The sequence below is a fragment of the Schistocerca gregaria genome, chromosome X (genome assembly GCF_023897955.1).
Source record: "Schistocerca gregaria isolate iqSchGreg1 chromosome X, iqSchGreg1.2, whole genome shotgun sequence".
Classification (NCBI taxonomy): domain Eukaryota; kingdom Metazoa; phylum Arthropoda; class Insecta; order Orthoptera; family Acrididae; genus Schistocerca; species Schistocerca gregaria.
The window spans coordinates 451,402,184-451,429,935 of NC_064931.1; the positions used below are offsets into that span (position 1 = coordinate 451,402,184).

General features: G+C 40.3%; 1 protein-coding gene across 4 annotated transcripts in view; it reads left to right on the forward strand.

Annotated features, from left to right (window-relative positions):
- Positions 1–430: 430 nt before the first annotated feature.
- Positions 431–27,752, forward strand: part of LOC126297671 (guanine nucleotide-binding protein G(I)/G(S)/G(T) subunit beta-1) — a 76,878-nt gene continuing 49,556 nt past the window's right edge. Inside the window, exons 1-6 of one of the 4 annotated variants that reach the window (XM_049988773.1) lie at positions 431–612; positions 2,318–2,402; positions 7,008–7,153; positions 7,794–7,973; positions 8,454–8,576; positions 8,691–8,820. In XM_049988773.1, the coding sequence (XP_049844730.1) occupies positions 2,346–2,402; positions 7,008–7,153; positions 7,794–7,973; positions 8,454–8,576; positions 8,691–8,820 (636 nt within the window). In that variant the 5' untranslated portion in view covers positions 431–612; positions 2,318–2,345. Of the gene's footprint in view, positions 617–2,317; positions 2,403–7,007; positions 7,154–7,793; positions 7,974–8,453; positions 8,577–8,690; positions 8,821–27,752 lie in introns of all 4 variants that reach the window. The other 3 variants (XM_049988774.1, XM_049988776.1, XM_049988775.1) reach the window with 3 other exon arrangements.

The following is a 27,752-nucleotide window of genomic DNA, read 5'->3' on the forward strand; positions in this document are numbered from 1 at the left end:
CATGTCGCTCATTTGGAGAAATTTTGAAATATTTCATATTGCATATTTGATAAGTAGACGCCTGTGATGTGCTGTTTGGAGCCGTGATACTGTGTGATGTCTTCATACTTTCTAAATGTACTTATCTCTGCAGATGGCAATAATCATTTATTATGTATTAGTGATGAACTACAGTGGCTACAAGGAGCGTTTTCGCATTACAACTTAACGTAAAACGCATTTTATAACAGATTTTATTGTAAACGCAACTGGGCTATACAACTGGAACTGAAAATTGTAAAATTCTGCTTACGAATACAGTGCTTTAATGAATTACAGAAGTAGTCTCCTTACAGCAATATAAACACCATTACACATTATCGAATCTCCCGTTTGTCTGTTTTCAGAGTATGGCTTTCCTGCATGTTCGCTTTTCATGTTTCATTTCAGAAATCGACTGAGTGACGTCATGTAGCTACGGGGCTTTCAAAGTTTAGCAGAGGGAAGCCGCACCCTACCGTGTTCCTGGTGTAGTAAGTGTTGTGAATAGGACAGTTTTGTGGCTGAAAACGGATATAACGCGAATTGTATGTTTCCCTGACCCACGAGAAATCGTCAGGGGCATTTTAAGTTGTAAGTATGTATCGTAATTCGTCAGAAAAAAATTGGTTACGGTGTTTTGTGTTTGTAATCCGTTACGTAGTATAAGTAACTCGAGGTGCGGGCAGCACAATATTTCGTGGAAGTACGTGTAAGAGCAGTTGTTATATGTTGTTGTAATTCATAAGAAGTTGTTTCGAAGTGCGAATTATGATCTCCTTGCGTCACGGAGGGGAATATTGATTCATGATCGCGAGGAATAAGTACAACTCTACCATCATGGCCGTTCATGTCAAAAACCGCACCTTCCCTTTCGTAATTGGTAGTGCGTGTAGAAGTGAAGTTTGTAAGATAACGTCATAGGATTATTGTGTGTTAGGGGAATTGTGCGGTGTTTACGTGATACGGGCGTTTGTGAAAAAAGTTTGTACAAATGTACTTCAAAATAATTGTTACCCGTATGTTTAAGCGCAGCAGAAGTGATTGGAATAGCATATTGAGTTAAACATGTTTTGTTGTAATTGTGTAAACGGGTCTTTGCGCGATTATAGCGCCCGTTCCTAAATTTGTGAAATGAAATGTTCGACCACTCCCACTTCAGGTATTGGTCCTCTACTGACTACAGGCGGAACTGAAATTTTTTTATTTCCTGCCCTCCCATGTACCTCTATTCAGGATTCCTAAAATCTAGCACTATCATTCTAGTCTTGAAAACTGTGGAGATAAGCGTATTTGACGCTTCTACGATGGTTTGCTAATGACAACAGAAAGGAAAATATTTTAAAGTTTTGATATCTTAGGCTAGTGTATCTTTAAATTTTGTCACGATCATAGTTGTCATAGCACATTGCACTGATTGCATATTTGCCTATGAACATTCCAGTTTAAACTAAAATTTACAAATTACTAAATCAGTATCTGCTCTCGTGTTTACTAAAATATTTCCATTTGTCCCAGTTTTTGGGTACTGGAATAAATTTTGAGACAAATAAATGTAAATACTAAGTGTGTTCAGTGCAATGCCGCACAGAGTATGTGGAGTATTGAGTGCTGTGTCACCATTTATGTACTAGCATGCTATTTGAATATTGTTATATATAAATGGCAATGGTAAAAGTGGTTCTTGTTTTCTAAGTTACTGATTTATTTATGATGCAGTTTTAAAAACATTGTAGAAGGAAACTGTTTTGATGACAAACTTGGAGTAGCCAAGAATTTGGTGGGTTTATAAAAATTGACACAAGTTTTAAAATTTTATAATACTATGATTAACACTCTTCTGTTCAAAGAACAGAAACTCTCAATTGTATGTTCTGTTTTCAAATACGTACTGTGACAGCATGGACTACAATACACTGTATGACTTGTCATGCTGTTGGATTTGTTAATAACCTATAGTAATTCATTTGCCCGTACATCATCTACTTCAGTTGTCCAGGTATTCCTTCTATGTTTGCAGAAATGTTCATCGAAGCTGGTCTTAAAAATATAGGTTTTGGGTGAAAATTTGTGAAAGGAATTGTATGCTTAAAGGAAATGGGGAAAAATCGGTGTGTGTGTGTGTGTGTGTGTGTGTGTGTGTGTGTGTGTGTGTGTGTGTGTGTTTGTTTTGTAAGATATTACTGAAGTCATGTGGATGTTTTTATTTAATGTATGAGGTAGTATATATAGTGATACTGGTTTAGTGTGCTTAATTTGCTCAATATCTTATGGTGTATTAAGCATTATTTGTTTACAGATTTGTGTCCAGTGTGTTCTGAGCAAGTATGAATGAGCTAGACAGTTTGCGACAAGAAGCTGAAACATTGAAAAATGCTATTAGAGTAAGTATGCAATTTCCAAAGATGTGTTGAGAGATAAAATGGCTTTACAGTGTTAAACCTTTCTTGTAAAATAACTAGTTATGTGGGCTTTTAAAATTTGTTGATGCTGATATGCTAAGCTGTTAAATGAATTGCAGCTACCAAATGTTATGAGAAAGCAAGTACACACTTTGGAACTGTTGGACTACTGTTCTGGCTAATTGGCTACCAATCTTGGTCCTCAGTTTTACATTTTTCCCTTAAAGTATGTGTTCTAAGTGCTCAGTAGGAATTAGTCACATAAAGTTTGACAAAGTTGGCAGGAATACAATGGATCATTGTTTAGGCACTACATTATTTACCAGAATAATTTGCAAGAGGTATACAGAGAGGGTGGAGGTGTGAAATGGTTAAAACATTGAGCTCATATTCATGAGTGATAGTGTCTGAATTGCATTTCATCATCAAATTTAGATTTTCAGTCATTTCCTTCTGATGTGTTATGACTGCAGGTGGAGTCCATTTTAAGAAGTAAGTATCAGATTTACTCCTCATAATATATAGTTTTGTCCTGACAATAATGGCCTAGTAATCAGTGTAATGTTGACCCCCAATCCACCATTATTTCTTCAGAGTAATAGGTGGTAGCAAAATTCATTTAACCCTTTTGCATTCAATTTTGAGTGGTACTTTGTACCCACAAAAGTGTGTAGTTTATAATGTTATATCTGGAGTGTCAGATGTTGCTTTAAATTATTTGAGTAACAAAAAAAAAAAAATATTTTGAAATAATAGTATAAATTTGGTGACTTTTCTACATGATTAACTGTACACTTAATTTAAAGAAAGCCCAACTTCTCCATGAAATTAATACAAATTTCTGAGTTGTGACATAAGAAAAATGAATTTTTTAAATTGTTTAGAGAGATAATAGCCTAATTGTAATAAACAGCATTAGTCTGCCCAATTTGTGCAATTCTGTATCACCTGACACGTGTGTTTAGAAGCAGAACACACTTTGTCAAAATCTGGACATGCATTAGGATGATTTGTGCTCCAGCACAAGAACAGTATAAATCTTTTGTTCAGTCCAATACATAGCAAGAATTCTATAAAAACTCCTATCTCAGCTATTTTGACATTTTTCTTTTTTATATGGGCTGGACAAAGTAGCATGTTTCAATATAAACTGCTCTGCTAAGCAGTGTGTTTCTGTGGCAATCAGCTGAAGTAACACTGCAATGAAAAATAGATTGAAATAATCAGTTCCAGAAGATCCCACTGGCAGCATACGATTTGGTCTAGGCAGCAAGTGAAATGCATGTGGTAGCAGCTGTCGAGTTTAAAATACTTCACTGTTTGTACATCTTCCATTCTCTCTACTTTCATTCAGTATATCAGCAAGAACTTTGTCTCTTTCTGAACTACTGCTACTTTCATAAAGTACTGTGTATCACTCGTATATTCCAATAATTCATGAATTTCATTGTCAGTAAGTCCTCTATTTGTCAGCTTTTGAACTAAAAAAAATGACAATTGCAAACACTAACTCAGAGTAAAATAGCACAGAAAAAATATTAACAAGTGTATCAATTTGTTGAGCATGAATAACACCATTAGCACCATCTTGTGGCAGATTTTATAAAGCTAAGCAAATCTTGTGAGAGTACTGACAGATTGGCCTTCTTATAATTGTGCCATTGGTAGTGTGTTGAAAGAATTAGGTCATAGATCCCAATTGGCCACCATTATTTAAGGCCCCCATTCACAATCAGCTTGCCAGTATGTTTGCCAAACATTTGACCAGGTACAGTGTTGAAACTTACTGGCAGATTAAAACTGTGTGACCGACCAAGACTCGAACTCGGGACCTTTGCCTTTTGCGGGCAAGTCTGTCAAGCATAGGTTGTGTTAGTGAGAAATTTTGATTAACGGAAAGTCTGACAAGTTGGTGGCCATCGTTTGTGGTTTTTTAAAGACATAAGTTTGGTGAAAAATAGGTTTTCTTATACCTTATCTCACACTATCACGGGTTCCCACAGCTATAGAAACTACGATCAAGGATAAAAAGAAAACAGCACTGGCATTTACCAAATTGGTAGAGGTGCTACATCTTCCTGAGCCGTATATAATACAGGAAGATGTAGCAAACTACATAGGTATTTTATGCATAACATAAAAGTTAGACAGCGATGAAATAAACTTCAAGTTCTCCGGTTCTTCTACAGGTAATGTTGTCTGTATGTCCTCATGTTACAGTATTTTAATAAACTGTCATTAGAGGACCAAGTAGAAGAGAATAAATATTTGCATTCTTGTGTCTTTGTTTTCAATGTGAGGGTGAAAAAGTTACTAAAGAGTTTCACTGTCTATTTGCAGAAAGTACATGTAATAATCAGTTTGTGTAACATTTTCATTAACAGGTTTTCATGTGTACAGTTCTCATTTTAAACCATTTCTTGAACCAGCATCTCGATTTTCTTCTTCAGATACATTGTCAAAGTAAATGCCAGTACTGTTTTGTCTGTTTTTGTGGCCATTCTCAGTATGCTGTCAATATGCGAATAGCATCTGCTTCATACTCACAGTTTAAACTGAAAACCTTTTTTATTTGTACATTTATGGGTTTGTTTGCAAATCTCCAGTGAGAGAAGGGTGCATTTGACAAAGTTCACTTGTTATGGGGGGGACTGTAGGTTTTCCTATTGGCATCACACTATGTGAATATTCACACAACATTTATGAGCTAGTGCTGATTCCGCTGATATTGCTGCTAAGGAAACTGCAGGACACAACCATTTTTGTTGAAGCAAGATTAAGAGTGGGTGATGCTGAGTACTGTTTCGTGGTGTTCATAAATGGTGTTAGTGACTCTTGTAGTTTTCACATAGAAACAAGTCATATCTATAGATACACTAGACACATTGCTTACTTTATGGATGAATCTGTAGTGGTATATTATGCTATTTATGTCCGTGCTCTGATGACTGCATGTAATGCTCATGAAATAGAGGTTTTTCGCTGTTTTAAGAGCATGTTACTTTTGACCATTTGTTGCAAAGCTGTTATAAACATCAACATTTTAATGCACCTAACACTAGGAGTATTATAACTACTTATAGAAATCTGTAAATTAACCTACATATGCCATTTTTTAAAAAATTATATTTCATTTCTGTTGATTATTGGTGTAAATATGATTATGTAATTTCTGTGAAGTAACGTGTAATTATTTGTTCTCTTATTGTGGGAGTATGTCTCATATAAACTAAGAGTAGAGTAATAACTGGTTTATGGTTGTGTGATGTTTTACATTAGTCGTATTTAGTAATGAGTGTAGTGATAACTTTATATTCTGTGGTTCTGTAATGCTTTGTCATAAAACTGCTAAAAAGTTGCCTAGGAATTTGCCATTTTTGCAGTCTTTTTGCTCGTTTAAAACTGACTGGTCTATTAGATGGATGTAAATTTAAATTTCTTCCATAAAACCCTGCAAAATGGGAAATTCTTAGGCAACTTCCTACCAGTTCTAGATTAAAGAATTACAGAATCATGGAATGTAAAATTATTGCTGCACTCAGTAATAAATGACTGATGCAAAACATCATGCGTACATCGAGTTATTACTCGAATCTCGTGGTTTTCAGTACTGTTTCATTAAGAGTACTGTGAGAGATTTACATAAAAGATCTTCGTAACAACTATTTAAAAATGACGTTCTCCCATAATAAGAGAACAAATAATTAAGTTACTTTAAAGGAATTACATAGTCGTATTTGCACTAATGATTAAGGATAATTAAATATAATTGATAACATTTACTTATGTAGGTTAATTAACAAACTTCTGTAAAATAATTATAGTCTGCCTAGTGCTAAGCATATTAAAAAAAGGACCTTATAAAAGAGCTTTGCAACAATTACTTGAAAGTAACGTGCTCCTAAAATAGCGAAAAACCTTTATTTTATGAATATTATGTGCAGTTGCGGATGGATGGACACGGTATAATATACTACTAAATAATCATAAGTTAGTTAAAATGTGTCTAGTATATCTACAGATATAACTTACTCCTATGTCAAAATAACAAATGCCACTCATATATCCAGTGTATAATGCTTCAGTTCGATACTTGAAAATGGCGTAAGGCTGAAATTGTACAATCATTCATCAATTAAAGAGAATGGCAGCTCAAGGCATTACAAAATTATTCAAAACATTTGCCACAGCTGCAGACTGTCACATGAACAACTAGTAAATGTCATTGTAAGACCCATACATAGTACAAAAGAATCTTCCAAACTGTTAACAACATGAAGAACTAACAATTTTAAACCAGAAATAAGTAGTAGCCAATAACTACGTACATGAAGATCATTCACTGTCAAGACAAACACAAACTCCCGAAATGTCTAGTAACACTAAGTTCAGTCCCACTCCAACATCACTCGCAATCAATTCAGGTACATAGTCCCTCACTAGTGTGTGTCCAGAATTGGACACATCTGTTGACCCAAACTTTCGCCACCATAACTTTTACCTTTGATATCAGATAATAAAGAATACTTTATTATTATAATTGGTGCTTTGGTAGCAGGTAGATTTTTCTTCCCTTCATTTTTTCAGGATGCAAGGAAAGCTGCATGCGATACAAGCCTCGTTCAGGCAACGAGCAATATGGAACCCATCGGACGAATTCAAATGCGCACACGACGAACACTTAGGGGGCATCTTGCAAAGATTTATGCAATGCATTGGGGATCAGATTCTAGGTAAGAACTGTTCTCTCTCTCTCTCTCTCTCTCTCTCTCTCTCTCTCTCTCTCTCTCTCTCTCTCTCTCTCTCTCTCTCTCTCTCTCTCTCTCTCTCTCTCTGTGTGTGTGTGTGTGTGTGTGTGTGTGTGTGTGTGTGTGTGTGTGTGTGTGTGTGTGTGTTTTTTTTTCTTAAGCTTGTTTATGATGTATTTGTTTTGCTGTTTGAGCAGAAAATGGAGGGTTAATTGGTGAATATGTCAAGTACTTAAAGCAGAAATACCAAAATAAGTGTATTTTGGATGTACTTTTGTACCCATCCTTGCACGCTCAATAAGTTTCCCTTGGACACATTATTGCTTGAGCTAGAACTGCATGTTATATAGCTATATAGCTGTAATGTGTAATTGTCATTCAGTTTGTTTTGTTTAGGACAGGTAATATATGTTGGCAGTAAAGTCTGTAGGTAGGCAGTAGAAATATACAAAACACCCAGTCCATAAATGGAACTTGTAGTTTTAGGTCCCAGGAGTAGTTGTAAGTTTTATTTTATTTTAAAATGGTTGCATGAGTTTTGACCCATTACTGCTTTTGGCATATTCATTGAAAAGTTAGCCCTTCATAGCCATATCCTAAAGTAACAGATATAATCAATGTTTAGTATTTGCAGGAACCTAGTGTCGGCGTCTCAGGATGGCAAGTTAATAGTTTGGGATAGTTACACAACAAACAAGGTGCATGCCATTCCTTTGCGTTCAAGTTGGGTTATGACATGTGCCTATGCTCCTTCAGGGAGTTACGTGGCCTGTGGTGGCCTGGATAACATTTGTTCGATCTACAGGTATGTGAGACTGTTTAGAAATAAACTTAAGAAAGTTAAAATTGAACATTTGTATTGATTTCAGTTTAGAGCAGAGTTTTGTGTAGTTCGTAGTAACTGAAACCTGTGTTTTTTATTAGCTGATGTGATAGAATGTGAAAATGTTAGAAGAGACAAACAATTCTAGGATACTTTGATATATTTTAAGTCCAGGTGTCCTAGAGGAGTTTGTGGTTGCCAGATATATATTTTTCGACTAGGCAACCACTATGTCGATGGTGTACATTCTGTACGTAGTGTTCTTTCTTTCAGATAACTACTAAAAGGATTCACAATGTAACTTGCAAAATGTTTTGCTACAGATAAACAAATCTGTTCTTTGCCATTCCTCATGTGGGTTATTTAAATATGATGTAACATTATTAGTCTTTAATCGTAGTTACTTGGTATGAAAGTAGAAACTTGACAACTACAAATGACTAATTCCTGGTCTAATTTCAGTCTCAAAACGAGAGAAGGAAATGTACGTGTAAGTCGGGAACTGCCAGGACACACCGGCTACTTGTCCTGTTGCAGATTTCTTGACGATAATCAGATTGTCACAAGTTCAGGAGACATGTCATGGTGAGACTTTCCACATCAAATTAGACATTTGCTTCAAATTTTGATCAATCTATTAACACAAAAATTAATAAAAATAACTTGTTCAATCATTTGTCTATGTAAATGTTTTTGCAGTGCATTATGGGACATCGAAACAGGACAGCAGTGCACGTCATTTATTGGACACACTGGTGATGTGATGTCTCTCTCTCTTTCTCCAGATATGCGTACATTTGTATCTGGAGCTTGTGATGCATCAGCAAAGGTATGTTATTAAGATCTTTGTCAACTGTAGCTGTCTTGCATTTTGATTACTTATTAATGCTAATCTGTTAGCTTCAAACGAGGTAGCTTTTACGCTCGTGTTTATCTGTTGGGCTAGATGTAAGTGCTGTCATGGTGCTTTCCATTTAAGGGCCATTTCGCTGTGTTGTTCGTGGCAATGGCGTAAAGGACAGATATTTCTTGCTTAGAAATTTTATTTTAAAAAGCAGCTGCAGTGGGTTGCTGCAATACTGCTGCTTCTGAATGGTCAGATATGCTTGCTCCACTTTCTTTTTAAATTGTAACACAAATTTATTATTATGACAAGTTTAGTGTCATGGAAAATTACCCATGTCTTCAAAATAAACTTCCTGATAATTATCATTTGTGTTTTTGAAGGATAATATTGTTCCATGACTGGCTGATAAAGTAACATCTGTTTATTCCTTACTAAATTGCACTTTCGGCTGGGAAGCCAGTTCAAAGCACCCTAAAGTATGCATCAAAAATATACCTCTGTCATCTGTATTTGTGATGCAGATCTGTATTTTTGATGTTTGAAAATGACTTGTAGCCAAAACTGCAGTTTAATGTAGAAGGAATGAATTTCCAGTCACAGTGGAAAATATGGCCTGGAATATTATTATTTTGTAAAGGATAGATTTCTACCCAGCATATAATGGAAATGTTGAGTCGCAGTCAGGGACGAAAAAGACTACTAAACACTTAAGCTTTTGACCATAAGACCTGAAACTAGGTGCAGAGGGCCCCCCCCCCCCCCCCACACACACACACACACAGCCACTGTGGTGGTGGTGGGGGGGGGGGGGAGGGAGTGTATTGCACGTCTGCCTGTTAGTAAGCTGTCTAATTTAATGTCAGCAAGCTGTGCAACAGCGGTGTCCTTCAGAAATTACACTTTGACTTGTGATCCACATATTTTTGTTATTAGATACTACCGATGCTTAGTCCATTTGACATAGTGGGAGTTGACATTTTGCTCATTTGTAGTGCACTTGTCATCTGACAGCATTTGAAAGTTCCAAATGTTACATTTGTTGACAGTTGTGAGCCACTGCACTGTCCTAATCACAAGTACAACAGCTTTTTGGCACTATGTGTAGCATTCACAAAGATACCTGACAGATCCTGTGGTGTGAAGAGAGGAAAAGTAAATAAGACATGCAGTTCTGCAGCTGAGTGCACTACATGGTGTGTCTGACTTGAACTGTTTGTTCAAGGAAATAACAATTTTATATTCTTTGTTTGAAAATATTTACATGTAGTGTTGGTTTAATGGTAAGCCTGCAGTGCGCCCAGGGGGTTTGACTCCCATGGGTATGTGCACGACATGTGTGGATCACTAAACCATTGCATCATTTCTCTATCTTTCCGATGCACTCCTCCTTCGCTTCTCCTTCCCTCTCTCTCACTATCTGCCCCGTACTCAGATTATCTATCTAACTTCTGACCTGTTGATACTTTGATTAAATGTGTGTGCTGCTCGGGTTATTCCGTAAGTTCTGACATACATTTTCATAGATATCATGTTTTGGCAGTGTGTCCCTGCTTTAGAGTTTTACTCCCCATTTTCCAGACTTTAATAGTACTGCAAATCATTTGGAGTAGGACATATCAGATGGCTCCTTAGCAATGATGATAAGCTTCTTCATAAATGGACAATTACTCTGGCTGAAAAGCCTTTGTGGTAGCCTTAATTGTGCTGAGGTTATCGTATTATGTACAGATTGTATTCTGAGGCAATGCAGGACTTACATAGTTGATGCCTAAGCTGTTACCTCCTGATAAGAACCAGAGTAGACACTTAGTGATGGGTGGACATGGCTGTGTTTTGCCCTTAGGAGACTACTTGCTAGAGTACACACTGTAAAGGTGGATATTTTTCGCATGGAAGTCATCCGAACTTATCCGACAAAATGGTACAGCTGATTAAGGTGTCTCTACGGATAGAAGTTACTCAATGCAGTAGCTTATGTCTAGCATCTCAAGTGTGGGCCAGGTTGAGGTGCTTAAATGGATTATTCTCCCCAGTAAAAATTTTGGAATTATCAATGCTGTCATCTGAACTGATCCTCCATGAAGTTAATGAATACTATCATGCAGAAATGCAAGCATCAGCATATTCATCAGCATTCATGAACTTGGCTAGAGTGTAATACCTCTTCTGAACAAAGAAACATTGATGTAAAATGCCTCTTTGACTGGACATCGAGGCAGAGGTACTTGTACATAATTGACAAAGATCCACACTAAAACAGCAGTTCTGGTCAGATCAGTTTATCAGCAGCTTGGTGTAAACTACTGGAGCAGATCATTAAGATTATTTTCTTGGTGATTGTCATCTAGACCTTTGCTGTCACTGCTTCATTGCAGATTTAAATCAGTCAGATCTACTGTTAGTCACCTTCTGTGATTAGAATCTGGGAGTCATATGCCTTCATGCATCAACAACCAACTTATTACAGAATACTTGGACTTCTGACATGGATAGGAACTGCATCCTAGCAACACACTACATGGATAGGGATTGTGGAAACTTGTCAGTCTTCATACTCCTTTTCTTTCTCTATTTTTTTTTTATGATAGTTGGAACACCCCCTTAACAGCCTTTGCAGACAAGAAAACAGTACATAATCTGTTTCAAGAACCATGCTTATCATCACTGCAATAGATGCAACTGTGACTCGTGCATGACATGTCATTAGTGCTTTACATTGATATTTGCCCTGTTACAGCTACATGTAACTCTGGTTTGCTGCACACTATCTCCACTTTTACATAGATTGAAGATCTGCACCAAAAATTGCAAGTATACATTTTGACAGATTTTGCACTTTTCCCAGTTCATATCTGTTCACCAACTACTTCAGCAGATATTGACCTGGGTATCAACACTTCAAATTTGACCTGGTATGTTACTGCGGTAATACCTCTCGGTGAGCAGATCAGACCGCCCTGTAAAATTCTATAAACATCATGGTGCAACTGTTTTCAATTATGGTAGGCTCATCAGTGGATTGCCTGCAGAAACTGTCCTGTTGATGCTGAACAAAGTAGATCATGCTGAAATCTGGCTTCTAACAGTGGCTTTTTGTGTTAGTACTTCCATAAAGATACGGAGTTGTCTCATAATTTACAGTGTTAAACTTAATAAAATACTGGAACAACCTTCATATTCAATTTTCTCCTGCATGTCTGGCATTTGCTTAGTGATTGTTAAATAAAAGGGTGGGCAGCCTCAGTACATTTCACCAAAGTTTTCAAAGAACTCTTGTGTACTCTGGATACTTGCACTTCTATCCTGTCATAAAAAACCCACTATGATGTATCTCCTGCCCTACTGTGTTACCGGGTTACAGGCGAAACATTAAGGTTGGTGAAACCCCAGGAATTTAATGCTGTTGATTCTACTTGTTCTTCTCCCAGATCTATGTAGGTTGCTCTGTAGATTGAGAAATAATTGGGTATGATTGTGCCAATCATAATTTCTTCAAATAGTGTTCCTACAGATTTAGTGTAGTATTTACACAAGAGAACTGATGGCTGTACTTAAAACCCTCACCTTTATCAAAACACGCTCCACCTGAGAAACAGGTATTTAATAGTTTGGTTCAAATACTAACATGATTAGAAGAGTTAATGCCTTTCAGTGATTTAATGGTTTCTTGTGATCTAACAGTTCGGATGGAAAAAACTGAATGTGTCTCCTGGTAGAGTATGTGATTTTAATAGGTCTTCTTTCAGTAGTCAACGTTTGTACCTCTGTTTTTAGTTAATTTAAAGAATGAACTGAATTTTGTAGCTGGTTTGAATTTATTTTTGGTTACTGGCACCAGACAGTTTGAATCTAATTTGCCCTACGTAGTATTCGTTAGCTGATTAATAAAAAAATTGCCATGGTTTAGTCCTGACTATTTTGTGCATTAAATAGAACTCCAAATTACTCATTACATTACTGATCTGTCACGTGGGGCTCATGTACAAATTTTGTAATCAGTGTATTTCTTTTTTGTGTATAGGTCGCCACTGTGAGGAATTTTTTTCATTTTCATGTACCAACAAAACATAAGATACTGCTGTAAATCCCAAACCATCACCTGGCAGTTCATAAGCAGTGTGCAGCCCTGTTTTGCCTGTAGTGTCGTGGATCAGCTAAATGTAGGAATAGAAGCACATACATAACAAACAAGCAACTAACATCTATTCGTGCACTTTGTACATAAGTATATTTATTTTGCCTTGTTTATATGATTGTTGACACAGTTTTACACACTTCAGAACAACTCAGCTTAGACAGGAAGACCAGATGATAATCTGCCAGATCCTTGCAGACATCATAATCTCAAGTTTCTGGGTGAAATTTCTGAACCTTTTGTAGTACATAATTGGGACAGAATTAAACTGCCTACTGTTTCTCGACGCGCTATCTATCTTCACTAAAACCATTGAAATGAAGTATGCCATAGAGAAGCTACACAAGATAGTATCGAAAGACATACCTTAAAATATCGTATGAGAAATAGTTTGATTGGGAAATCTGTGTAAAAAATATCAGAGCCCCACTACAAATGGAATATGGGAAAATTTCACATGTCTTCTTGTTAATAGTTCAGAGAAATTGTCTGGACTAAACAGCAAAGCCAATTTAGAAAGAGCCACTAAACTCCTGAAAGTGGACAGAATAGCATGGAATCACTAAAATAAAAAAGTGATACCTCATAATACAAATCTTAAGCATTACAAGACAGCACTTATATGCTCCAAACAAATCTTTAGGATGCCATTCAAAAATTGGTGAAATTGCAAAGGAAGAGAGAGAGATTCTAAGAAAAATGATACCACTAATGACATAAGGATTAAAAGAAAAACTACGGACCTGTACGCAGCACTAGAAGAGTTTACTGATGCAGTAAATAGAAGATACTTGAAGTTATGTGGTCACATCTACAAAATGGACAGTGCTAGATTAACAAAAAAAAAATTGATAAAATCAAAGGTAAAAATTACTTGGTTGCAAATAGTAAAGCAGGACTTGAGAGAAATGAATGCAACAGAAGGTACCATCAGGGGTTGCAAATCACACATCTGCAAAGGAAGCTAAAACACCACTGGAAAACAGTGGTCAGCGGAATGCAAGAAGCAACTAAGCAGATCGACATTTTGGGAAGAGACAACTGAGAAGCCATCAAATGAAGTTAAAACATGCTTTTAACCAAGCATAATTAAGAACGAATGTGATCAGAAATTTTAGGCAAGGCTTCTAAGGAATTGCAGTGACTGATCATGAAACACTAAGCTTGAAATAGTCTAAAGATGATTTTTTCTTTATTCCTGGTGATCAGTTTATGTTGCAGTAACTCACCTTAGACACAGGTCAGATTTGCAAAATTAACAATTTGATTTTTTGTGCATTGTGCATGTTTTTTTTACATGTTTGATGGCCAGTTGAAGACAAAACTGAGCACCAGGAGTAAATAAAAAGGGACTTGAGAGAATTGTAACATTATTTTTGTGGTATTGAAATAAACTTGAAAGGATTTTACACTTTCTTCTAGAATGTTTTATTAGTATATTCTCTAATTGCTTAATGAAGTAGTAAAACATTTGCTGTGGTGAAAGGGGGGGGGGTGTACACCATTCACAACTATTATTTTGAGAGTTCACAGCTCAAGTATAACACTAGCAGAGTTCTTAAAGGAAATACTCATTTTTGCTAATTGCTTGAGATTTCATTCCATTCTAATGTAACCAACCACCATTTCTGTATATTGTGCCTTCAATAATGTGGTATTGAGTTTTAGCTGTCAATGTGCGTCTCTTAAATTACTATGACCTCAAAACAATTGTTGTGCATATCACATGTGTAAAAGTAACTTTACATTTTCACATGTAGTATGATTAAAAATGCCTCTGGGGTCTGAAATGCATTGTGCAATTAAATAGAACAGGACGAGATTGTGACTGGAAGTGTTTTTATTCATACTACCTATGCATTGAACAGTCACATTCATTGAAGATGGTATCAACAGCTCCAAAAACAAGGATAAAATTAATTTTTCAGCTACCTGTAGTGTATGAGACAGTCATTTTTATTAAGCATTTTGAATGTTCTACCTTTTGCTAAAAGGTCCAGATGTATTGAACGTATAGTGCTCTGATTATGCAGAACACTTCTGTAAATTAACTGTACAGGTAATCTTGCTTGAGACTGCCAAATGTTGGTGCTTTAGTGTGTGGTGTGACTGTAAGATGTAGCTAATCAGTTACCCATGTGTGGATTACTCTACTTTGTGACTCCTAAGCTCAACATTTAAACATTGGGCAGAATGCTTTATCCAGTGCTTAAGATTTTGGCCATTGTGCTATAATTAGGGACTGGAAAATGTACCTGTTAGCAGCAAAGTTCACATCTACTTTTCTTAGATTGTAAATGATTAGATGCACAAGTCTAAAAGGTTGCCACACTACATGTGTGAAGACATAGCCTTTGTAATTCAAAATTTGCTATTTAAAAGGAGGAGGGGGGGGGGTAGGGAACTTCTGACTGGAATGTTTGTTTGTTGCAAAAATCAGAGGTTCTCCCCCTCCTGAAAGACATCTTTTGTTCTTTTTGCTGCATTTAAGCTTTCTTCAAATTATCATTCTGTTGAAGCAGTGGTATTTTCCTACTGTGAACTGAGTATGTGTCTACTGATAATTTTTATTTTGGCTGGAGGCACAGTCATCAATTTTTTTGAATGATACTGGCACCATTTGACAGTAACAATTTTTATGTTGTTATACGATCCAGATTTCGGCCTTGGGCTGTTGAGTACAAAATTATACTGTATGTCAACAGACATCAGACTGGTATGAAATAAGTCAGTCAGAAAAGCACATTTGGTGATATAGGCCAGATCTGTCATCAGTAGAAGTGAGAAGATCTATACAATGCCTGAATGTATTGCAAACTCGCATTTCTGGGCCCTATAGCGGAGCTGTTACATGAAACTAACAGGTACGTGACACAAGATTGCCCGAACAACTGACACGGATGTAGATGAAATGCTCTTCCAAGGATTGCTTGAGACATCAGTCTGCAAAATGCAGATTTGCATCTGTATTTGTATTTATCGTGAAATGCTAATCTTTTTGCTCCCTAGCTATAATCTTTATATTAGTGTGAAGCCATTCCTATCAAGATGGCTGATTTAACCCTCATCGATAGGGTATTTGACTGTTCTGGAAATCCTCTTAAATGGTCAATTATGTCATAACATGTTTCTTCCTTCTGAATTTCAGTATTCTTTTATAAAAACCAGTAATGAATTTCAAATAATTTGAAACCCCCACTAAAACACTGTTAGGCATATGATGGCTATGACATCACTGGCTACATCGATGCTCCTAATATTGTAAAGCTCATTTACAGTGATAGCTTGTTACGGAATTTAAGTTTTGGAAAATGGGTTACAGATGGTGTCTAGTACAACACTGTTCAAATACATCTATAAAAAAAACCCTGAAATGTTTTTGAGTGTTCCAAAGAAAGAGAAGATGCATAAAATGTGGCTGGACATTACTGGCAAATTGTCGGCACGTCGTAATTGCAACCAAATTGATGAAAAAGTTCTCTAGCTTAATTGAAAATATCATGCATTCTGAAGTTAACATTAATTTGCCTCTGAGATACGCTTTCCGACTGTTGAGGAAGGATAGTTGTTAGAGCAGTAGACAGTTGAATTATAGATGGTTTACATAGACCACTGCTTTGAATCCAACAAGAAAGAATATTTTAACTAGTATTAAGACTCGACAGTCCTCTTGTATGTCAACTAAATGACAATTACAAAACTTGGCCACACACATCAGAAACAGAGCATTATTGTTTTTCGTTTGCCATCTACATGTGCTTACATTTGCAATTGCTGTTCTCGCAAATCGTGTTCAAAAAGATATCTTATGGTTAATGCAACCACTTTTTTTAAACAATGTTTCTTTGTTAAGTCCAGCTAGGAACCTTATTGTTTAAACTTCTGAAGTTTCATCATCTTACATAAAGATGAAGTCAGTCTTCTTAACACACTGGTGTTAGCTTACACTGACAAACATCACGGCCCTTAAGTTTGTGTTATCTGCATGTTGTACATGCTTTCTCTCTCCGTATACAAAACCTCGTTAACCTACACCTTCTTGTACTGTGGGTATGTGGTGACATCTTCACTACTAGCAATGCTTTCCAAAAAAGTGAATTGTTTGTGCGAAGGAATGTAAATGCATTTATCCTCAGTTGTCCATTGCTATACTAGGTTAATGTGAAACTATGTATATTACAATCCACTATTTAAACAACTGCTACAGTGAGTTCTTGCTAATGCTATTTTCGTATTTTGTGTAAAACTTCTAAACACACATGACCATGGGTCAGTGTTTGAACCAGTGTCATCTTTACCTGCAGTCAGATGTTCCACCCACTGCACTGCAGAACAACTGCTCAGAGTGGTGCATCTGCTGAGTGTCTTGTATAGAGGAAATCGGTTAGCAAGATTTGCCAAGAATAATTGCATTATGCTTTGGGTTGTATTTCATAACTGCTAGTTGACAATCTAGTTCTAAAATGTGGATCCATTTGCAAAATTTAAAAAATTCTTTAGTTATGAGTGAGTTTAATGATGTTACAGGGGGCAGGGGAAAGAATGTCTGTTGTTGCACATCGCCACAATAAATGGGTGGAGCATAAATGCTTCAATTTTCGGAAGGTTTCGTCTATTAGCATTAGAAAACTTCTGTTCTGCTGTTTCTTAAAACCTGTAATTGTGCTTACTGTCACTAAATAGCTAAGCTGTTTACAGAAGTAGTACGCAGAAACCTAGTAACTTAAGCAAACGTGCGTAAAGCTTTGTCTTACACCTAGTCTGTGACATCAACAGAGCTGCAGCCAATATGTGTTTTTGAGCACATAACCAAATAGTGATATTTAATGATTTTTAAGCTTTAATTACATAATTAATGTTCTGTATCACTTCGGAGATGAAGATGGTAGAACAAAGGGTGTGGGTTTACTAATAAATAAAGATGTAAAAGACAAAGTATCAATAATATAAGGAACATCGAGTAGCAAGGCTTGTTATTAAAATATCAAAAAGATACAAAACTACAAATGGTCGAAGTATAAGCTCCTACAGCAAGCTTTTAGGATGGTGAAGTAGAAGCATTTTATGAAGTAAAAAATGCACATAACAAAGGACAAGACTGCCACTTTAAACTCTTAATTGGGGACTCAAATGACAAGGTTGGTATCAAAAACCAGGATGATTTCTCAGTAGGCTGCCATGGAATAGATGAGAGGAACGAAAGGGGTGAAAGGCTAGTTCATTTTGCGGAAGAAAATAAATTATTCATCATGAACACCTTTTTAAAAACACCATAATAGAAAATGACCATTCAGAAGCCTAAATCATGAGACCCACAATGAAAGATTTTATCATCTCAAATCACACCAAAATAATCAAAGCTCTTTAGATTTTGAATCAGTTTAATACTGCTAGTGACCATAAACTGGTAAGCGTGAAAAATACACTAATACTCAACAAGAACGAAGAAAACCAATATCACAGAAAAGAGAAATTATAGATATGGATAAATTGAACGAAAGGAAAAAGGATTTTCAGTATGCCCTTAGAGTGAGATTAGAAGAGTCAACAGTAGAAAATCTAGCTGAAGTGATGATAGAAACTGCAAAACAAATAGGTGGACTGTGTCAACAATTGCTAAACAACCAGGAAAGTTTATGGCGGAAACCGAAGCTTTACTCATAAAAAGACGAGAGATGAAAGTTAAAACTTGTCACAAGATAGAATATTCAGAACTGTGTAATTGTATAAGGAAGAATATGAAAGCTGACATACCAAAATACAATGAAAACACTATCACATTAATGTTAGAGAATAAAAGGAGCTGCAAGAAAGCTAAACAGAAGCTTATGATTGGTAAAAATGAAATCATAGCAATTGATAATGTGCATAACAAAAAGGAAGAAATTCTAAAGCATGTAAAGAATTTCAATAGTAAATTATATGAAAGAACATACAAACCATTAGGAAAACCTTACATAGATGATGAAGTCCACTAAATCTGACCCAAAGAAATACAAAAAGCTATAAATGAGATGCAGAATGTCAAAGCAGGGGGTCATAACTGTCTGACAATTGCCATACTGAAGCTTATGGGGGAAAAACAGGAAAACATCTGGCTAAAGTCTTTATTTCATGTATACATAATGGCAGCATCCCAATCCAAACATAATCATACTACATAAGGAGGGAAGTGTTAATGATTTGAACAACTACTGCCCCATTAGCTTACTTTCTGTTTGTATATAAAGTGTTCACTAAAATCCTGACAAGTCACGTTAAAATAGTAGTGGAGACTGCACAGCCCAAAGAACAAACTGGATTCCGCAGTGGTTTCAGTACAATTGACCATATAAACACACTGCATGAGGTAATCAGTCAAGCCAATGGATATGAAATTCCACTATGTATAGCCTTCATTGATTTCGATAAAGCCTTTGATTCTGTCAGCCATACTGCAGTCTTACAAGCACTGGCCGAGCAAGGAGTGGAAACAAAACATATAAAACATTCATGACACGTCTGTAGCATTCATCAACATTGGAAGAAACCAGTGCGAATTTCCCATTGGAAAATGAGTAAAGCAGAGCAATCCTATATCCCAGAAGTTTTTTATAGCAGTTCTCCAGATGGCTATGTCCAAAATTATTTGGAACAGAGGAATAAGGATAAATGGTAAAAGGCTCACCATCCTGAGATTTGCTGATGATATAGTGGTCCTAGCTAGCAGTAAGATGGAAATGCATTCCTCTATAAAAGACTTAACAGATCGTTGTCAGGAAGTTGGACTTAAAATAAATCACTCTAAAACTAAGTTTAGGTGTAATAAGTGAGTAGCTGCAGGACAAGTAACACTGAATGGCAACATCATAAACAATGTTACAGAATACGTTTATCTGTGGCAATTAATTGACACAAAAGGGTGGGACTCCTGGCAATGGCCATCCTGCCAGGTGGTCATTGCTGAGGCTGGGTGGCGCCCGTGGGGAGGGCCCTTGGTTGGAGTAGGTGGCATCAGGGTGGATGACCCGAAATGAAGCGTGGTACATCATCTCTTGCTGGCGGCCAGCCGCCAGCAGTCTCTAAGCGTTCCAGGGCTCAATACAACGCAACTACATATGACCCCAAATCGTTCCCCTCCCTGGCTACACCATGGGAGGAACGAAAGACTAAGGATGCCAGCGAAACATACTCGCCCCGCTACCTGGTGTGTAAGAGCTGATGGTGAATCCTTTACATCCATGAAGCCTCAGTTCTTCGTCGAGCACTTAGAGGACAAGTTCGGGGAGGTGGAGGGCTTGTCCAAAATGCGCTCGGGCTCGGTTTTGATCAAATCGGCGTCCTCCGCCCAGTCCCGCCGGTTACTCGATTGTAACAAGCTGGGGGATGTTCCGGTTACAATCACGCCCCATAAGAGTCTTAATATGGTCCAGGGCATAATATTCCATCGGGACCTTCTATTGCAGTCCGATGTCGAGCTTCGCGCCAATTTAGAGCGGCGATGTGTTCACTTCGTCCGGCGCGTACATCGTGGTCCAAGGGATAAGCAGGTTGCCACCGGTGCCTTCATCTTGGCCTTCGAGGGTGATACTTTACCTGAGAAGGTCAAGGTGATGGTCTATCGTTGTGACGTCAAGCCATATATCCCTCCCCCGATGCGGTGCTTTAAGTGCTGGAAGTTCGGGCATATGTCTTCACGCTGTACTTCCGGCCTCACATGTCGAGATTGTGGACGCCCATCACATCCCGATACTCCATGTGCTCCGCCTCCCATCTGTGTAAACTGCGGAGAGCACCACTCGCCTTGCTCGCCGGACTGCAGGATATTCCAGAAAGAGCGCAAAATCATGGAGTATAAGACCCTGGACCGCCTGACATACACTGAGGCCAGGCAGAAGTTCGAACGCCTCCATCCTGTTCGAATGACTGCCTCTTACGCCGCGGCTACTACTGTTATGGCCCCATTAGCTCTCTCTGACTGCCACCTCTCAGAGCCGGAATGCTACACCTGCCCCCTTGATGGTGGGGGGGGGGGGGGGGGGGCACTTCACTCCCTGCTGCTCCTGCACTACCTGCCTCAGGAGCAGCAACCCCCCAACCATCGGGGACATCAGTCCCCACTTCTAAGCTGGGGAAGCCTCAAACTTCCCCGGCTCGAATAGCACAGAAAGGGTCCCTTGGGTCCCTTCCTTCCCAGGTTTCCGCCTCTGGGAAGGGTGACGTCAGCCAATGGAAGAAAAGCAGACCAGCGGCTGGTCGCAGGGCTTCCCGCTCCTCCTCCGTCCCGGAGACTGACTCGCTGGAGCCCTCCCAGCCAATGAAATCCAAGGACCAGAGAGACAAGACGAAGAAGACCTCTAAGGCCAAGGAACAACCGGTGGCATCCACCCCACTGCTCCCTACAGGCCCTGCTTCCGAGGATAAGGTGGAGATCCGGGCGTCCGCTGAGGACCTGGATCTCGCCGGACCCTCAGACACCATGGAAGCAGATTGTACTGGTCCTCCATCGGTGGCAGCAGGTCACCCAGTGGCGTGATCTGCCTCCTCGGCCCCTTCACGCCTTTTTCGGACATGGACAAAGCGATACTCCAGTGGAACTGCAGCGCTTTTTTCCACCACCTTGCTGAGCTTCGCCAACTCATCAGCAGTCACCCTTTCCTTTGCATTGCCCTACAGGAAACTTGGTTTCCGGCAATGCGGACCCCTGCCTTACGTGGGTATTGGGGTTATTACAAGAACCGGGCAGCTTATGAGAGGGTATTTGGTGGAGTCTGCGTCTACATCCTTAACTCTGTCTACAGCGAATGTGTACCTCTTCACACACCTTTAGAGGCTGTCGCTGTAAGGATGTGGACGCCTCAGCCTATCACTGTCTGCAGTTTGTATCTTCCGCCAGATGGTGAAGTCTCGCATCATGTGTTGGCTGCCTCCTCCTCTTGTGTTACTGGGCGACCTTAACGCCCATAACCCCCTGTGGGGTAGCGCCGCGATTACTGGCCGGGGTAGAGATGTCGAGACTCTTCTCTCGCAGCTTGACCTCTGCCTCTTAAGCACGGGAGAGCTGACACATTTCAGCGTAGTCCATGGCACATTTTCGGCCATCGACCTTTCTATCTGCAGCCCCGGACTTTCACCATCCATCCACTGGAGTGTCCATGACGACTTATGTGGTAGTGACCATTTCCCCATCTTTCTGTCACTACCACAGCGTCACACTTCTGAATGCCCCTCCAGATGGGCTCTGAATAAGGCTGATTGGGGCTTGTTCTCCTCTCTCGCCACTATCGCACATCCTTCCCATGACACCATTGATGCGGTGGTTCAGTCGGTCACCACCGGCATCGTATCTGCGGCGGCATCTGCGATTCCCTGTTCATCCGGGTCCCCTCGGCGGAGGACTGTGCCTTGGTGGGTACCCGAGATCGCATAGGCGATTAGAGATCGCCGGCGGGCTCTTCAACGCCATAAGCGGCACCCGTCCTTGGAGAACCTCATCGTTTTTAAACAGCTCCGTGCCCGTGCCCGACGCCTTATTCGCCAACGGAAGCAGGAGTGCTGGGAACGGTATGTTTCCACCATTGGCGTCCGTACCTCTGCATCGCAGGTTTGGGCTAAGATTCGGCGACTCCATGGCTATCGGCCACCTGTCTCTGTCCCTGGGCTTTCGCTGAATGGAGTGGTGTGTCCTGACTCAGACACGATTGCTGACCGGTTAGCAGCGCATTTTGCTCAGTGTTCCGCATCTACGAATTACCCACTGGCCTTCCGCTCCCGGAAAGAGCGGTTGGAAAGTTGGAGACTTTCCTTTCACACGCGCCATGCGGAGTTGTACAATGCTCCTTTCAGCGACTGGGAATTCCAGAGTGCTCTATCTGCTTGCCCTGATACGGCTCCTGGGCCAGACCGCATCCACAGCCAGATGCTGAAACACCTCTCTGTGAATTGCAAGCGACGCCTCCTAGATGTTTTCAACCGCATCTGGGTTGAGGGTGTGTTCCCGTCTCAATGGCGAGAAAGCATCGTCCTCCCCGTGTTGACACCTGGCAAGAACCCGCTGGAGGTGGACAGCTACCGCCCCATAAGCCTCACCAACGTTCTTTGCAAGTTGCTAGAACGTATGGTGAGCCGGAGGTTGAGTTGGCTCCTCGAGTTTCGAGGCCTTCTGGCTCCGACTCAGGGTGGGTTCCGTAAAGGCCGCTCTGCCGTCGATAATCTGGTCTCCCTAGAGTCTGCCGTCCGTACAGCCTTTGCACGCCGCCAACAACTGGTTGCCGTCTTCTTCGACATGCGGAAGGCGTACGATACGACTTGGCGATATCACATCCTGGCCACAGTTCATGGGTGGGGTCTTAGGGGCCCGCTCCCGATTTTTTATTCAGAATTTTCTGTCATCTCGTTCCTTCCGCGTGCAAGTTGCTGCGTCCCGTAGTTCCTCCCGGGTCCAGGAGAACGGGGTCTCACAGGGGTCTGTCCTCAGTGTCTCTCTGTTTTTAATTGCGATCAATGGGCTCGCTGAGGCGGTGGGATCGTCCGTCGCAGCTTCGTTGTATGTAGACGATTTCTGCCTCTACTACAGCTCCGCTAGCATTGCAGTTGCTGAGCGCCAGCTGCAGGGCGCTATCCGCAAGGCGCAGTCGTGGGCTGTAGCGCACGGCTTCCAGTTTTCGGCCGCTAAGACCTGCGTTATGCATTTCTGCCGGCGTCGCACGGTTCACCCTGAGCCACGCCTTTACCTTGACGGTGAACCTCTTGCTGTGGTAGAGACGCATCGGTTCTTGGGACTGGTATTTGATGCCCGGTTGACTTGGCTGCCTCATATTAGGCAGCTTAAACATGCTGGCGGCATTTAATCGCTCTCCGTTGCCTTAGCCACACCGGATGGGGTGCCGATCGGTCCACCCTTCTCCGGCTGTATCAAGCGCTGATGCAGTCCCGCCTTGATTATGGGTGTGTGGCTTATGGTTCGGCATCGCCATCAGCGTTGCAATTGCTGGATCCCATCCATCACTGCGGGATCCGACTCTCCACAGGAGCATTTCGGACAAGCCCTGTTGACAGCTTACTTGTGGAGGCTGGTGTTCCTCCATTGCGGATCCGGCGCGACCGACTCCTGGCCGCTTATGCTGCCCACGTTTGTAGTTTGCCAGGGCATCCCAACTACCGTCTCCTGTTCCCGCACTCGATCATCCATCTTCCAGACAGGCGGCCCCGGTCAGGGTGTACGATCGTGGTTCGCATCCGGGCTCTCCCGCATGTTTTCCGGGCCAATCTCCGTCCGCCCCCTTGGTGTGTGCGCCGACCATGCATTCGGCTGGATTTGGCACAGGGTCCGAAAGACTCGGTCCCTCCTCCGGCCCTCCGCCGCCGCTTTGTTTCTCTCCTTGCCGAGTTTCCCGGATCTGCCGTGGCCTATACCGACGGTTCGATGGTCTCTGGTCGCACTGGTTACGCTCTTACTCTAGAGGATCATTGTGAGCAACGGTCGCTGGAGAGTATATCCGCTCCCGCTCAGGTGAGTCCTTTGTCATCTGTCGTGACTCCCTGAGTGGTTTACGAGCTCTTGACCAGTGCTTTCCTTGTTCCCGTCTGGTGATGGCCATCCACGAGTTGCTCCATGCTCTTGCCCATTGCGGCCGCTCCGTGGTCTTTGTTTGGACCCCAGGTCATGTCGGCATCCCGGGCAATGAGCAGGTTGACACGCTGGCTAAACAGGCAGTGAGTTCACCGGCTCTGGAATTCGGCCTTATGGAGTGTGATCTCCGGTCGCTTTTGCGCCAGAAAGTGCTTGGTGCCTGGGGTGACGAGTGGCGCACCCTGCCCACGCCCAACAAACTTCGGGCGGTGAAGGAGACGACCGGTGTGTGGCGCTCCTCCATGCGGGCCTCTCGAAAGGACTCTGTCGTCCTCTGCCGGCTGCGGGTTGGCCACACGTGGCTGACGCACGGCCATTTGTTGCGCCGGGAGGACCCACCACTATGTCGCTGCGGGGCAGCTCTGACGGTGGTCCACATTTTGGTGGACTGCCCGCTTTTAACAGGACTCAGGCAGACGTTTGCGCTGCCTGATACCCTCCCTGCCCTTTTATGTGATGACGTTGCTATGGCGGACCTAGTGTTGAGTTTTATTCGGGCAGGGGGTTTTTATCGTCTGATTTGAGTGTTTGTCCTTTTATTTCCTGTATTGACTTGGGCCTTTGGCCTGTGGTTTTAAACTGTGGGTTTTAATGTCATTTGGTGGTTGGCTTTTCCTTATTTTCATGGTCGGCCAACCACCTTCACACTCGGTGTGATTTTAGTTCCGTTTGTCTGTTCTTTGTCTGTCTTTCTTGTATTGTGTCGTCCCTTGTCTCAGTTCTTCGTTTTTAACGACTGACAGTTTTTATTTCGTGTGATTTTATCGTGGAACAAGGGACCGATGACCTTAGCAGTCTGGTCCCTTCAATCCCACACACCCAACCGCTGTCATCTGCAGCTCTTAGCTGTCATGATTGACTAGTGTTAACCACCACATGGTCTTAGGATTTTTCATGTCAGCTGATCCTTCTCATTACTGTGGAGGAATAAGCCCTATTACTACAGTGCCAAAACCCAACCACATCTCATTTCAAGCAGGTTGTCTCGCAACATCCTACAACAAGAAGAAGAAGACTGTAGGCAGGTTTCACACTGACAATCATTTATCACTAGTCTGCAAATGTTTCCAAGCATGCCAATTGTGACACTATTTTAGTATAAGCAGATTATTTAGTGTTGGTTCTTAAATGATGATTAGTGTTATACTACTCTTCATTGTTTTAGTTAAGCTAAAATGATACACAAGATATTTACTTTATGGAAGAGTTAGTATCAGTCTGATGAAAATTACTGAGGTTACGAAACTAGTACAACTGGCACTATAGCAGAGATAAGGTACAGCTGTTTGCTACAAAAGTATAAAAAATTGAATCTTTGCAGTGAAATATACTACGGCAATTAGTTCTGTACCCCAAAACTGAAAATTTGTAAGTGGTTCATGTAAAATGTTTAATATTGTTGACTACAATAGTACAATACTTGGTCATGTTGTTAATCATCTGTCATCACTATGCAACATTTTTTGTGTTAAACTTACATATTTTATATGTAGGAAAAATACAAAAAATATTTAGTTCAAATATTAAAAAACTGTAAATGCTTATGTTAAAAAATTGCTCGCCAATCATGCTGAAGCAGTGATGAATCAAAACAACTTTCTCACCCTGAAAACTTATCAAAGTTTTGTCACAAAGTGATGTCTGTTGTCTCAAAACAACTCAAAATACTGGGAGAAGGATCTTTGAACATTACATGATAGTCTTGAAATTTCACTGCCATCTTCTTCCCCTACAAAAACCTTGGCAATTTTACACACAGTATGAAATCCACGATTTTGCCGAACACAGTTTTAAATTTCTGTTCAATAGCTTCCACTCCTGGACCTTACAGTGAATTATTTTTTCCTCAGTGTCATGCATTTAATTAACTGTCTTAGTTTACAAGCTGGTTGTAGTGTTCTCCGGTCGGCAGGAAAGAGTTAATGATAAAGTTTGAACACACTTTAACTAAAATGCCTTCTTGGCATGCACTAGTTTCCAAACACAAGAACAAGAAATGCAATAATTTTTGTGGTGGCTAAAGCCAGATAAGAGTACAAGGCAATGGAAACAAATAACCAAACACTATGCTACACAATTACAAAGTGGCATTACGCCCAACAAGATAAAACTTTCTACTGAAGACTATGGCGACTGTCTTATGGGCTAGAGCTGACGTAGGTATTGGCCGGAGCTGTCCTAGCTGTAGGTACACACTGCCGGTCTGACTCTACTGGCGTGCTTATAACACCGATTCTGTGGAGTGCTACTCTTAGATCTCTGTCAAATGGCTTTTCACAAAGTAGTGCCATGTTTATGAAGAAAGTTTGTTGGTGTTCACATCCACTGGCAATGTTTTGATATGAGCTCTTGAAGGGAGGTCAGCAGTCCACCTAGTTTCTGTTGTGCAGGCTCTCTAACTGATAAGGGGCCACTACGACACTGGTTGATGTTTTTTTTTATATACGTGAGGTAACTCATTTTTTAGTGTCCTGTTAAATTCTGAAAAATTTAAATTGAAGTGTCTTCTTTATGTAGTTCCTCAATCACAGATTTAAAAACTTCAAAATCGTTTGCGTAGTACACAGCTGCATCCAGCCATCGTCCCCAACAAGTGTGTCTAGGTGGAATTGCAAGATAAAGATTTTTGGCTCTGATCAAATCAAATCAGCACTTTCACTAACACATTTTTAATGTTTGAGGTTAATGTGTCCACTTTAGGGTACAATGTACATAACTGCTCACGTAGTCCATGCAAACCATACCTAAACAAGTGGTGGTTAGCTTACAGGAAGGCGTTCAGCTGCCTTCTTTGTATATGGAGCAGCATCCTTAAGAAAGAGTAAAGCACTACCAAATGTCACCTCATTGAGCCATAATTGCAGAGATCCCTTGAATAAGGGAGCCATTATTAAATGATTTGATGCATGACATTTCTTTACAGGCTAATAGAAAACAATACTTGGAAATTATTTTATCATTTTCTAGCACACCTATCACATGACCACTTTCCTATGGCCAGAGTCTGATGCTCTGCGAGTGCTTACACAATCCTTATTTTCAAGTTCTGCTCTGATCTTTCTTAGCATTTCTTCATAAGTCGGGCACAGAAAATTTTCTTAATGTTGATTCTTCTCGGATTTCAAAGTTCCTGTATTTTGTAAAAAAAATTTCTGTACCCTGGACTTC